The 14,985-nt window shown below is 44.3% G+C and overlaps 1 protein-coding gene and 1 pseudogene across 1 annotated transcript; both read left to right on the plus strand.

Annotated features, from left to right (window-relative positions):
* The first annotated feature begins 869 nt into the window (after window positions 1-869).
* Window positions 870-2,547, plus strand: LOC123059338 (leucine-rich repeat protein 1-like; annotated as a pseudogene).
* A 10,019-nt stretch (window positions 2,548-12,566) lies between these two features.
* Window positions 12,567-14,229, plus strand: LOC123059339 (LRR receptor kinase BAK1). Its single transcript, XM_044481922.1, has 7 exons — window positions 12,567-12,676; window positions 12,785-12,917; window positions 13,112-13,183; window positions 13,272-13,415; window positions 13,515-13,667; window positions 13,773-13,825; window positions 13,934-14,229. The coding sequence occupies exons 1-7, from the start codon at window positions 12,598-12,600 to the stop codon at window positions 13,972-13,974; spliced, it is 675 nt and encodes a 224-aa protein (XP_044337857.1). The 5' UTR covers window positions 12,567-12,597; the 3' UTR covers window positions 13,975-14,229.
* Window positions 14,230-14,985: the final 756 nt, after the last annotated feature.

Below are 14,985 nucleotides of genomic sequence, written 5' to 3' on the forward strand. Positions count from 1 at the left end.
AAAACATGACGGCAAAGTCTTTGCCGTCACCCTGATGAAAAGCTGACGGCATAGTATCTCTTTGCCGATTTAGGCTTTGCCGACTATATTTGCCGTCAGTTGACTGATGGCAAACTCTTTGCCGTCTGTACTTCCCTGACGGCAAACTGCCAGATTCCGTAGTGAGCAGAAGAAGTACCGAAATGTTGTCATTTTTTGAGCTCAAGAAGAATATGTGCCGTAGCCGTTTGCAACAAAGTTTCTTCACTGTGTCCCAAAATCCAAGGCCTTCCAGCAGAAGAAAGCTGTCCATTTGCATTTGGCAGAATACGAATAATATGAGAACATGAACCGTGGCTGTTTGCCACAAAATAGCATCACTATATATGTGTCTACGTCCCAAAGTCCACATCCCTCCATCACAAAGTTCTTCATTTGGTACATCTTCGGCGGCATGAATCTGGTGGTGTACGATGCAGCTGCCTCGTGGCCACTAAATAGTCGCAGGGGACAGGAGACTACACCACCAACTTGGTGAGTGCAACGAGCATTGTAACTGAAGAATCAAATTAGTTGCCTGAGTGGAAGGGCGGGAGTTTTCGACTCTGAAAGAAAATTGTCTCGACCGGAAGTTTCCACGGTGTATTCTGCACTCTGCACACTCTGTAGGCCAATCATTCAGAATTTCAGCTGCTCTGGTCTTCACAGGCTGAGCTTTCCTTGGTCAAAATTGCAAATGCTATACACGAGTTACTACTTGCACGTATTGCCCTTCACAAGAGCACAAGTCAAAGGTCAGTCACCAGGAAAGTTCAAAGCTTGGGCGACGCTCTAGAACCGCATATAAGAACCCGTATGCTCTCCTCTAGCATCTCAGTGCACCCTGTCAATACACCTCAGGCTTCCTTCCAGCAATGGAAGCTCGCACTGGCGCAGCACTCCTCCTCGCCGGCCTCCTTGCTCTTGCAACCATCGCCAGCAGCAACACTGAAGGTACTAGTACTAAGTACATGCTAATTAGTTTGCGATTCTCGAGTGAGTTCATTGCTGCTCAAAGGGTTTTTTGCTGTTGATTTACATACGATTTTTTGGTATCCGAAGGCGACATCCTTTACATGCAAAGGCGGGCGTGGAAGGACCCCAACAATGTAGTGCAGAGCTGGGACCCCACCCTTTTCAACCCCTGCACTTGGCTCCATGTCACCTGCAACAGCGACAACTCTGTCACCCGAGTGTATGTTTTTCTTTTCTCTTCCTTGCTCTGAAAGAATAGGGTCGGTCCATGGCAATGGCATGGATGGAAGTTGTTACCACTCCTTTATGCAGTATGCACAGTTGTTTGCAACATTCAGAAACTTTTAACTTGGGACAAAAACTGCACTCCTCTTGCTGAATCTCTGCAGATTGATTGAATCATACTGCTTGTATTCTTCCTCACTGTGCAGGGATTTGGCGGATGCAGGCATCTCAGGCACCCTGATCCCTGAGCTGGGAGGACTGAAGAACCTTCAGTACCTGTAAGTACTACTGTGACTTGCTGCAGAGAGTGCAGACTTGTCAAATTACACCCAAAATTTCCTACGGAATGATCTTCCCATCTTCACAGGGAGCTGTTTACGAACAACATTAGTGGATCCATACCAACAACCCTCGGCAACCTGACAAGCCTGGTCACCCTTGATCTCTACGACAACCTTCTCACTGGCACGATACCGGCCTCGCTTGCCAACATCAGGATGCTGCGTTTTCTGTACGAGTCTTGCTGCAGCAATTTTCAGTTGAAGAGATGCTAAAATGCCTATTTGTCTCCAACTACTTAAAACAACCTCTTTTTTTCCTTTTTTTTTGCGGGGTAACTACTTAAAACAACCTGTTGGTGTCCGCAGGAGGCTGTATCGGAACAAACCATCTCACGAAGCTTGTCAAGTTGAATCTTGAGGATAATATGCTGACTGGCACAGTGCCGCTGGATGTCCTCTCTCCTGTCCTGGTCGGGGAATTGGCTGAACTGTGAGTAGTACATTTACTTTCATCCTTCACTAGTGACCTCCACTGGCATAACTTTTTTATCTTCACGCAGAAATGTTGCCAACAACAATCTTGCCGGCACTGTCCAATCATCTGAACAAAGAAGTAGGGATCGTTTTTATTTTATATTATTTTTTGCATGTACTCCATCTGTTCATAAATATTTGTCTTTCTAGAGATTTCAATAAGTGACAACATACGGACTAAAATGAGTGAATCTACACTTTAAAATATGTCTATATAAATCCGTATGTGGTAGTCCATCTGAAATCTCTAAAAAGACAAATATTTAGAAACGGATAGAGTACAATGCAATGCAATGCATGTATAGGGTTGGTGCTTTGTGCTCATGAGAATTTTCCGATTGGCACCATTTGCAGTGGTTGTGGTCATCCAGGACGCGCTCAAGACTACAGGCTGAGCACTACTGGCAACCTGAACCGTAAGAATAAACAGAATGATTTTTCCTAAGGCTGCTGGCAGTAACGGTAGGCCTCTAGCTGCATCCTGAGCTTCTGCAGACCTTTGTTCATTTAAGAGTCCGGGGCTTACCTCCGTTTCAAAAAAGAAGACAAAAGGAGAAAGTTGTGGTTGAATGTATTGTAATCAGTAGCGACTTCGAAATAATGAATCCTTTTGTGCACCTTCAAGTTGAGATGTGTGTGAGTGTGTCTCATTTTTTTCCGATAAAAAATATTTTTATTAACTTAAAATGTAGCATTAAGCGGATACAAAACATGATGAGCAATACACGGCCTTTGCATAACTAAGAAGCTTACGGCCAAACACTAAAAACTGACAGACGATATTTTTTTTGAAAGATCCAGCATCACTGGCATTCATTGATTATAGCAGGAAGCAACGGAAAACAACAAGGTGGTGAAGGTCCTAAGACCAGAAGATCCGAAGATCAAAGAAAAAGAAAAACAACAGCCCTAATAACTGCAGCACAACACTCCATACAATTCATACTAGGCAGCGCAGCTCCGACTCTAACGGTGCACTAGAAAGGAAAACAAGGCGAGGTTGGCATTACGAAGGATCACCAAACGAACCGCCTATCATGTGTCATCGTATACCGCCGGCCCCCCACCGCGGCTTCGACTTCACAGCAACAGCAGTCGAGGCACTCCCACGAACACGTCGGAGAAGAAGCCGACTACCACGACCAAGGCCACGTCTCCGACATTGCTCACCGCCGTCAACATTGCCACAGAAGCCATAGTGCACGTCCAGTCGTAGGAAGCACCAAAGGGATCAAAGTCTTCAAGACGGCGCCCTAAAGAGGGGAACGACGTTGAAGACGCCGCCGCCGCCCGACCCTGCAGTAGGATCTGGGTTTTCACCCGAAGGACTTGATCCGGGATAACTGGCTGTGAGATTTCCGATGACGCCTCCAAGGAGGATAGCGACGCCCACAGGCGTCATCGTCGCCCACAGGCGCCGTCGTCGCTGGCCGGCCAGCACCGACCAAGCTTTCACCCGGAGCAGCCACTCCCACGCAGCAGGCCGAGGTCGACCCGTACCTCCATTGGACCGTGCACCCCCACACATCGAGCACGCCACCGCTGTGCAGGGTCACCAGCTAGCCTCCCCGACGGCGGGCCCGCAGAAGACCAGAACGGGTCCTGCACCCTGCATCCAACCGCAGCCGGAACCTCCCTGCTCCAACAAGCGGCACCCGGGCACCACCACCAGCCAGCAGTACCCTTCCCGAGCCGTCAGCCACGGACGACCTGGCAGATCCAGGCCCGCCCTCACCTGGCTTCCCGCTTGCGCCCGCAGCATCCTCCTGTGCCACGCCCGCTGCAGCCCTCGCATGCCGCCTCACTCCCTCCAGCGCTAGATCCCGTGCCCCCAAGTCGTCGCTGCAAAAACGAGGTTGGGTCCGCCACCGTCCGCTGCAATCTGGGCCACCAGTTCGTCGGATCTGCCACACCACCGCCAAGGGCGCTCATTGCAGCAGCGAGCCACCCGCCCGCTCAAGGCCTGCGCAGCCCCGCACTCCCATCCGCCTCGCGCACCGGCGACTGCGCCTCCAGCACTGGATCCCGCACCCCCAAGTTGTCGCTGCGAAAACGAGGCTGGATCTGCCACCGTCCGCTGCAATCTGGGCCACCAGCTCGCCGGATCCGCCACACCGCTGCCAAGGGCGCTCACTGCAGTAGTGAGCCACCCGCCCGCTCAAGGCCCGCGCAGCCCCGCACTCCCATCCGCCTCGCGCACCGGCGACTACGCCAGATCCACGCAGTCCCGTGCCGCCGCCACGCGCCAGCGCCAGATCCGCGCGCTTCACCTCACCCCCGCGCCTGTAGCGCGCCATGGCGCAAGAACCACGCGAGCTCGCTGCTCCCGCGCCTCGCCTCGCTCCAGCCCCCGCCAGATCGAGACGCCCGCGCCGCTCGATCCAGCGCGAAGGGAACAAACGGCCCCGCCGTCGCCTACGATGCACGGGCTTTTCCCGGCGGCGCGAGGGGAGCAGCTACGTTGGGTGGTCTCCTGGCGACTGGCTAGGTTTCCTCTCCCGAGTCGCGCCCGTGGGAGCGGCATGAGAGAGGAGCCGATAGACAATAAAAAGATGACATATCAGCAATAGTACAGTTATATAGGATTGAAACTATGCCTACGTCGAATGAGGTGTTGGATTGATCCGGAGATTATGTTGCCACACATGTTGGGTAAAAACCTCCCTGGCCACCCGCTCCAACCACATACATATCACCTTGAACAGTGATTGGTACTCCGTTTGGTGTAGCGTAGACCACGTATGAAGCGAGTGCGTATAATGAAAAATAACCTATAAAGAAGAGGAATTTTTCCCTCAAAAATCAAATCATTTCTACATAACCAAAGCACAAATAATAAGGCACACGTTCACACCCTTATTAACGTTCTAAACCTATTTGCAATATCATCCAACCAATGACCAAAAATATTGGCAACGCCCGTCGACGAATACAAATTTGACACTACTTGAATGACTGATCATGTATGTGTAAATTTGCATTGGAAAAAAGATGCTTGATTGTTTGATCACTAGTAGAAAAGGGGTCAAATGTGAAGCACATTAGTGCTGGTTTGTAACAGAACCGGCACTAATGTGATCAATAGTACCGGTTCGTGGCGGCGATCAATAGTATCGGTTCATGCCGAACCTTTAGTACTGGTTCATGCCACGAATCGGTACTAAAGAGGCTGTGGTAGCCTGCGGTCAGGCTATGGCCCCACCATCACCATTTAGTGCCGGTTCGTACCACGAACCAGTACTAATGAGGTTATGACAAGCTATTTTTAGTCCCACCTCGCTCCCCTAACAAGGCTTTTACCACCTTAAATATGTTACATCTCAAACTATCACAAGCACTTGGTCTTCATTGAATTCTATGTGTAGAATTTGTAGCCGCAATATGAGTCTTCATCGGTTTACAAATCGTTGAGGACTCATATTGACAATTCAGATTGTACACAAAAAGATCATTGATGATCAAAGTATTTTTGGTGTATAAGATCATATTGACAATACAGACTGTAAAGAAATATAAGATCATGATCTAAATGCTCTTATATTTTTTGCGTTTCAGTATGCACCATTCAAAGCGACGCCATCAACTTTCAACCATTTCTGCCTTCATTTGCTATTTTTCATGCATTTAATGATTTGTTTTGAGAGCTAAATGACCTTGAAATTGAAAAGCACTACAAATGAACTCTGAAAAAGTTGAAACTTGGCATGGTATCATCATTTCACCCACATAGCATGTGCAAAAAAGTAGACAGGGTTACGGCAAAAACTGGATGCACTTCATTTACAAACTGGACAATCTCTTTCGAAGTATTCGGGTTTCTGACGAAATTAAACTCATCTGTTACAAAGGCATTTCATTTTTTTAAACTTGTTACAACTCCAGACTTTTTGTACATTCAGTATGCACCATTCAAAGCGACGCCATCAACTTTCAACCATTTCTGCCTTCATTTGCTATTTTTCATGCATTTAATGATTTATTTTGAGCTAAATGACCCTAAAATTGAAAAGCACTACAAAATGAGATACATTAGTCTCGGTTTGAATTTGAGCCGTCACTAATGTGTCCATTAGTGCCGGTTCCAACTGCTAGGCGGGAGGAGCTCTTTAGTACCGGTTCGTGGCGAACCTTTAACACCGGTTCGTGCCACTAACTGGTACTAACGAGGTTGTGTCAGGTTAGGCTGGGGCCCCACGAGCACCTTTAGTACCGGTTCATGGCATGAACCAGTACTACAGTTTCTTAGTAAGTTGTTTTTAATCCCACCTCGCGAAGAGAGAGGCACTAGGAGCGGTTTATAAGCCCTGAGTGCAGAGACGATGAAGAAGAGGCTCAATGCTCACGTTGCTTAGCTTCAAGCCTTGAGAAATATGGTAGACTGCACGAAGCTATGTGCAGTGCCGTTTACACTATTCCGAAAGGCTTGAAGCTAATTAACGAGCATTTTTAATAACGTGCAACCAATAGTGATCGTATTGAACTACGGTCACATCTATAATGGAAAGATGGTAAGATTTTTACTATTTGTCCTTAGTGTATCTTTTGCATACATTATTTTTGAAGCTAAGCTTTCATTGCTAAGTATATTAATTATTATACGATGTTCTTCAACAGGGACTCCCGATGACAGTTGTGCCTCAGTGGATCGAGACAAAAGGTCGCATGTCAATGGTTAGCTTACGACCAAGATATCCTACATTGCACATGAGTGCATTCAGGATTTCTGAAAGCGATGAATGCTTAATAGTGAAAGATTAGAGCAAAATTGTTAACGATCCCAGAGAAGTACTAGGGGGCAGCAAGGAGAAGTGCATCCCACGATTAGGAGACAGATTCATCTGCATGCTCCAGTATGATGAATCAGGAGAGCTATACATGTTCTATGCCATTTTACCTGAGAGGGAGCAGCATGAGTGATTTAGCTAGTTCATGCTCTTAGTACTTATCCTCTCATGTCTGTATTCTCGTCCTGAACTTAATTAATCTCAAAGAGTGATTTGCTTGTGAACGCTTATAATATCATGACCATGTTGAACTCGATGATATCTTTGCTTCTGTTACAAGTGAATGTTTCTTCTTTAAGCTAGTGTTGGTTGTGATTAGATAGCGGTAATGACTATGATGATTAAATAGTGGTAATGGCGACTACGATGATTTTTAGCTAGCTAGTATATACTGTTGTTGGTGATGATATGATGCAAGAGTTTATATATTAATATGTGATGATGGTGATGATGGTGATGATGATGATGATGATGATGAGTTATTATATATATCATTTATGAAAGAAACCGCAAATTAGTTTGAACTGGATGGATCCTAGCTAAGTGATCAAGTATATATATATGCCATATCCATATTACTTGATCACTTAGGTGATCAAGTAATATGTATGGATATATGGCATATACTTGATCACTCAGCTAGCTAATCCACATATGCATCCAGTCAAAACTAATCTGCGATACTTTCACCTAATAATTTAACAACTCATTATAACGTAAAACAGTCCTATATTAAATTGATAACACAAATTTAAAGGAAAAATAAAAAATAAAACCAAACCCACAAACATTTAGTACCGGTTGGTGTTACCGCATGGTACTAATGATCTACCGCACCCGTGGCCTGGCTCGTGCCATGTGGTGGCACTTTAGCGCCGGTTCGTGCCGAACCGGTACTAAAGGGGGAAGGGGCCCTTTAGTGCCCACCCTTTAGTGCCGGTTATGGAACCGGCACTAAAGGCCTTTACGAACCGGGACTAAAGCCCGGTTCTGCACTAGTGGATGAGTACAAAAATTACACTTCTTATATCTATACCAATTGTGATGGTTAAGGTTGTCTTTGTTTAGCATAACTCCTCTAACGTGTGAGTGTGTCTCATGGTATCCAGCCGGGAACCAAGCCTTTGATCTGGACAAGAATCACTAAAAAAATGGGAAAGGCTGTAGCCAGTGCAAGCTCTTCTCAGCTGGATCAAGTAAAACGAGAGGAATGAGCAGTTTTAACATGGTCCCTCTTACCCCCTCTTTTCACATGAGAGGTAAGAGTATAAAATAGATCTTAGCCGTTGATCTCATCAATGAATGGCTTGATTGACTCTTACCTTCTTACCTCACATGTAAAAAAAGGAGGTAAGAGGGACCATGTTAAAATTTGCCGAGAGAAATAGGGCGGGCACACATGGCACTTTTCGGTCTTTCTTTTGGGGTTGCTTTCTCCGGTGGCTCATTAAATTAGTACTCCCTCTGTATACTCCCTCCATTCGATAATATAGTGTAGATAGATTTTCTAAAAAGTCAAACTTTACAAATTTTGATAAAGTTCATAAACAAAACTGTTTATATCTAAAATACAAAATATATACAATAGGAAGAGTACGTCTTGTGATGTATCTAAGGATATATATTTGGAATTCTAGATGTATATGTTTTTACCTATAAACTTAGTTAAAGTTTGTAAAGTTTGACTTTTTAAAAAATCAATATGCACTACATTATAAAACGGAGGGAGTATAATAAAAGACGTTTCTTGACAAATGTTATGATACAGAGATAATATAACTTACAACAACGAGAACAGCAAACATCACCGCAAATCCCGAGTCTCACTAAGGTATGAAATACAACCCTGGGCCACATGTGGCTCGAAAACCCCATTGTGGCTTCCCTTGGTGTATGTGTGTGGTGATGTTGGATGTGTGCATCCTAAATTATGCAGAGACTGAGAGCGTGCTAATCGTTTTTATCTCTTTATTCTTTATTTCAAGTTAACGAAACCATCATTTATCAGAAAAAATCAACATTGATGGCTTTTATTTGAAGACGTCTACAACAGTTAGGTATCAAGACATGACTCGCGCATGTAACGATGACCATCAATATTTCACACCTGGCATGTCCACAAACCGAGCACACATTTTGCTGACTAGTTATATCCCTAAAGGACAAGAATAAAAAGATCAACCACCGGAAAAAAATTGAAAAACACAATCAATGCAAATATCAAGGGCGAGAGCTAAATCTAGGACAAACCACTTGTTGGCATCTCACACACTTTTCATTTTTCTATTATTTAGACAATCCTACTCTAGAAATTTCTATTAGGATATTTGTTAGACTTGTACAATGTAAGAAAATGATTATCTCGATGTTCTAAAGGAGAGAGAGGGAACAAAAATAGAGAAAAACACACTATGTATATCTAAATAATGGCACAAAATATACCATAGAAAAATGTGATTTTATTTACATTTTTTCTTGCCTTGGTATATTTCAAAAGAATTATTTCATTAAATGTCGTTCAATATTTTAACGATGAATAGAGTTTAATCGCATTGGTTTTGATAGGATATCTGAAATCTATATTAGTCAAGTTTGATATTTCTATTACATGTGGATAATATGGCAAATTTTAACATGCTCCCTCTTAGCCCCTCTTTTTACATGTGAGGTAACAAGGTAATAGTTAATCAACCCACTAATTAATGAGATCAATGGCTCAGAGCTACTATATACGTTTATCTCTCATGTGAAAAGAGGGGGGGGGGCTAAGAGGGAGAATGTTAAAACTGCTCAGATAATATTGTTAGATGCAATTGAAAAAGAATAATTAAGATTGTAAGTTGTATCACTGAAAATACACAATTAAGATTGTTAACTAAATGATTTATACATAAATAAAAAAATTAGAATTAAAGGGTCCACCACAAGCGAAAGACACACTAGCAGTCAACTAGGAAGTGGCCCCCTAGTGATCAGAGGCAATCGGTAAGGCTAGGGTTTTCCATTTGGCGGGCACTGCAGAATAATTTGTATTGTTAACTAAATGATTTATGAATAAGTAAAAAAATGTAATGGTCCACCATGAACGAAAGACACAATAGGAGACAACTAGTAGGCGATGCACTAGCGACCGGCAAACAATCACTAGGGCAAGGGTTTTTGTTTGATATGCACTGCAGAACGATTCGTGACATTTAGATTTTTCTTTATTGTGTTCAAGGACTACGCCAGGAAAACACGACCGATGAGATGGTTTTTGACACCATTGAAGCATGTCCATGCTGAAGGATCTCCCGCTAGACAAAAGAATAAACAATTTTGGGGGAATATCTAGGCAATTGGCTAGAAGAAAGTGTCAAAGTAATGTGAGAAATATCGAACTGCTAGAGGAAAGAAACTTGGAGTTCATGCATAGTTCTCTCTGTACGAACCACTGGTAAGATTTTATCTTTGTACTTCACTAGAAGACCTAGTACGACTTTCAATTCAAAAAGGTGCTACATTTAATTTTGCTTTGAATCTAGATAAATTTTTCATCTTATTGGGAAGTGTGATCCACGGGTTGATACTACATACCAATAGGGAGAATGGCCCTGTGATTCATCCGAAAGGAATAAAGGTTCAACGGATCAGACCGGGCGCTCATCGACTTCCTCTAGTTGTTTTAGTTATGGTAGTTAGAGGTCCAGTGATGCTAACAATGGCCGGAGATGAAAGCCTCGATGAGGGACCCCCACTCCTTGGCGTAAGTTCTGCGAGATCAGGAATAGTCGGAGGACTCTCACATTGGTGAGAACTCCAGGGGACGATATGAGGAGGTGACTAGCTCGACCAAGCTCAATAAGAAATATGTTGAAACAAGGCAATCCTCAGACAGGTATGCAAGGCAGGACATGACCGAGCGATCTCCTGTTCATGAGGGGCAGCCCAGAACTTTCCTTTGTGGACCAAGGGCATGATTGAAGGGTCAGCTCACACAATTATTATCACAACATGAGCCCTAGGTCAAAGAAGAGGAGTGAAAGGCAGGCTTGGGTCCTAAAGGACGATGTTGATAGGCACGTGCTCCAGCATATGTGTTTGTGGGTGAGAAGCGACAGAAAACAGTTTTGGCATTTGATAGGATCTCGGAACCAAATCACATACATCGGGGCCAATGATCCTATTGGTTTGGAACTGTCGAGGCTTGGGATGGACTTGATAATGGGTGAACTCGGAGAGCTGATATGATTCTACGACTCAGTGATTGTATTTTTGTGTCAAACAAAAAGAAGTCAGGGTTTGTATTGATAGTAGTGACCAAAATGGTTGCCAATAGGGGTGAGGTAGTGGGGGCTATGGACAAACTTAGAGCGTGTTTGGTTGAGTTCCAGGAGCAAAGTTGCCTGGCCTGAGACCTCCCTGGGTTGTGCTTGGTCGTTGTTTGGTTGGTAGCCTAAAATCCCAGGCATGTCCCTGGCCTGGAGCTGATATGCACCTAATTAGCCTGGGTAGATCACAGGCAGTTTGATTAGCCTGGACCAGGCCGACGGAACCAGACGCCTGGCCTCCAGGCAGATGCGTTTGGGGTCAATTAGCAAGTTGTATACTGCACTTTTTGTCAACTCAACTGTCCCATCTAATTATTTAATATTTAAGTACTTGTCCCAGGCCAGGCTTGCAACCAAACATCACATGCACACAACAGCCTGGCCAGGAAAAAATCCTCCTTCTCCCAGGCTACCATCAGGCATCAACTTTTGCCAGGCATCACACCCAGGACATGAACCAAACATGCCCTTAAATGGTGCCTTTGGTTTTAGGCAATTGTATCTGTGGATTGTATGGTGAAAAGTGGTGGTCTGGCCCCTTTGGTAGAGAGAGCGCACAGGTTTCTATCGGCCATGGTGTCAATATTATATAGATGATGCTTTCAAACTATGACTGTAAGGATATTCACATCCGAAGCTCTCCACTTGATTTGGCGTGAGACGGCTGTGTTCAAAATCAAGAGAAAAACTGGTTCAGTAACGAAGATATAGTTCCTAGTTTAACTTCTACCCTAGACCCTTCACCCTCACCCTAGTGTAAAAGGAAGTTTTCTCAAATTTGACCTGGTATATGCCTGTCACGTGTCACTTAAACAAGTATGGGGCGCTGAAGCAACGTGTCTATTTTTTTTCTTGAAACATGCATCCCTTCCCTGATCTAAACTTCCAAATGTAGTCGTACTGTCGAAGTACCAAATGGTGCAATTTTTTCTGATGTGAAGAACAAAATTCTTCACCACGTCCAAACCAAAACCCACGTCCTTCCAGCAGGAAGCTGTCGATTTGGCACATCTTGACCGGCCTGATTTTAGCTGAAGTACCAAATAGTTGCAGAAAGGTCAGTCCAACATGTGGTTTTAGCTGAAGAGTCGAGTCAGTTTACCTGAGTGGAAGAGCGGGAGACCGATTGTGAAATAAATTATCTCGAGCGGAGGGTCCCATGGACCATGGTGTAGCTACTCTGCAGGCCGATGTATATACAATTCTTCTAGCATTTCAGGTGAGCCTTCGTTGGTCAAAATAGCAAATATTATACACGAGTTTCTTGAACACTTTTCGCCACAAGAGCACAAGATAAAGGTCAACAGAGGAGAAAAGCCTAGGCCGGACCAGGAAATTTCAAAGCTTTGGGACGACCCAGAGCACCATTATTCGATCTGATCTGTAACCCAGTAGAACTGCATATAAGGACCCGTACGCCCTCCTGATCTAGCATACAGAGCACACGTACTACACCTCACGGTTCCAGCAATGGCAGCTCAGACCGGAGCAGTGCTCCTCCTCGTCGGCCTCCTTGCTCTTGCAACCATGGCCAGCAGCAACACTGAAGGTGCTGGTAGTACATGCTAATTACTTTTGCTACTCTCAAGTCTCAAGTGACTTACTTGTTGCTCAAAGATTTGGTGTTGAATCACGTACAATTTGTTGGTACCCGAAGGCGACATCCTTTACTCGCAAAGGCAGGTGTGGAAGGATCCCAACAACGTTCTGACAAGCTGGGATCCGACGCTTGTCAACCCCTGCACTTGGTTCCATGTCACCTGCAACCTCGACAACTCCGTCACCCGAGTGTATGCCACTCCTCTTTTCACACATCTGCAATTAGTTTCATGATAAAGTTACCACTCTGCTTGTCTGCATGCAGTTTGTACAAAAAAATTCAACATCAAAGAACTTTTAATTTGGACAAAAATTGCATCATTCTTCTTGAATCTCTACATAATAAATTAACTAAATCATACTTGTGTTCTTCCTCACTGTACAGGGATTTGGGGAACGCAGGCATCTCAGGCACCCTGATTCCTCAACTGGGACAACTGAAGAACCTGCAGTACCTGTAAGAAACTAGTGCAACTTGCTGCAGAGTGCAGACTTGTCAAATTACACTCAGAATTTTCTACAGAATGACCTTCTCATGTTCATAGGGAGCTATACGGGAACAATATGAGTGGACCAATACCAACGACCCTGGGCAACCTGACACGCCTGGTCAGCCTTGATCTCTACGACAACCATCTCACCGGAGTGATACCTTCCTCGCTTGGGGCAGTTGGGACACTGCGTTTCTTGTATGAGTCTTTCTGCAATGAATTTCAGTCGACGAGATGCTGAAATGCATACTAATTGTCTCCAACTGCTGAAAACAATGTGTTGGTGCCTATCTTCAGGAGGTTGCATGGGAACAAACTGGCAGGGAGTATACCGGCGTCGTTGGGCCGTCTGACGAAGCTTGTCAAGCTGGAGCTTCAGGAGAACATGCTGAGCGGCACGGTGCCGCTGGAGATCCTCTCACTTGTTCTTGTTGGGGACTTGACTGAACTGTGAGTAGTGCGGTTTTGTTTCACACACCAGAATTGCATCCACTTCCTTCCTTTCTTTTCCTTCCCAGTGACTTCCTCTTACAATATTTATTTACCTTTGCGTAGGAATGTCGCCAAGAACAATCTTGCCGGCACTGTCATATCATCTAAACCAAGAGGTAGGGATCCATATATTTGTAATCTGCAACTCTGACGGATTAAATTGCCCTGCAGTTGTATTTTTTTTATGTGTACAATATATCTAAACCGATTGGAATCTTTTGCAGTGGCTACGGTCATCCATGACACGCTCAAGACTACAAGCTGAACACTAGTGGCAACCTAAACTTTTGTAAGAATAAACTAAATGATTTCTAATTCTGAAATGGCTGGCAGTAGCTGTAGCTGCGGCCTGAGCTTTTGTAGACCTCTATTCTGGTAAGGCTCCGGGGACTTACCTCCGTTTCAAGAAAAAAGAGGAAGTTGTGGTTGAAAGCATTGTAATTACTAGCAACCTTTACCCGCATATCCTGTGTAATCTATTTGGTGTCGTGTCTCACTATAAACTATAAAAACCCTTGCCACATGTGGCTTCCCTTGCTGTGTGCTAAAGGGAGCATGTTATGGCCCTCAGTGTTTTTGACGGCTTGAAGGCTATCTAGGATAATCATTATCATCAATGGATTTTATTTGAAAACGTCTACAATAATTATGTATGAGTCAATTACACCACAGGTGCTTAAACTTGGCAAGAAAAGTCAGTTTGATGCTCAAACTTGCGGCATACATTGAACCGGTGACACAACATGGCTTGGGCGTGCATCTACGGTGCTAATCACGTTTGCATACGCTCAACAAGCTGATGAGGCGAGCCAACGTGACGTAGGACCCACTGTCAGTGACTGGAAAGGCCGGGATGGGCGCCTGACCTGGGTTTTGCAAAAACCACCCTGAAATTTTTTCATCACAAAAGAGCCCCTTGTTTTTTTCCTTAAAAAAACAATGAGGCCCACCCGTCAGGAAACAGTACAAAAATGAAACTAACAGGAAAGAGTACGGGGTTCGAACACGCGAGCTCATCCTAACAAGCCGAAGTTGCTAGCCCCTGGAACATCTATTTTCTTTTTTTGAGAAAATGGGATAGCTACATCTAGTGACCCGTATTTGTCTAGAAAAAACTAATTACCCAAATGCGCTTTAAATGGCCTGCAGTGACTGCGGCCCATTTTTACCATGATAGTGTTTTTAATTCATAAAAATACGACTGTAATTCATACAGTATTTACTATTTAAATTATATAATTGTTTTAAAAATAATGCTTGAATATCTTTTAAAATT

This window comes from Triticum aestivum, chromosome 3A (assembly GCF_018294505.1).
Source record: "Triticum aestivum cultivar Chinese Spring chromosome 3A, IWGSC CS RefSeq v2.1, whole genome shotgun sequence".
NCBI lineage: Eukaryota > Viridiplantae > Streptophyta > Magnoliopsida > Poales > Poaceae > Triticum > Triticum aestivum.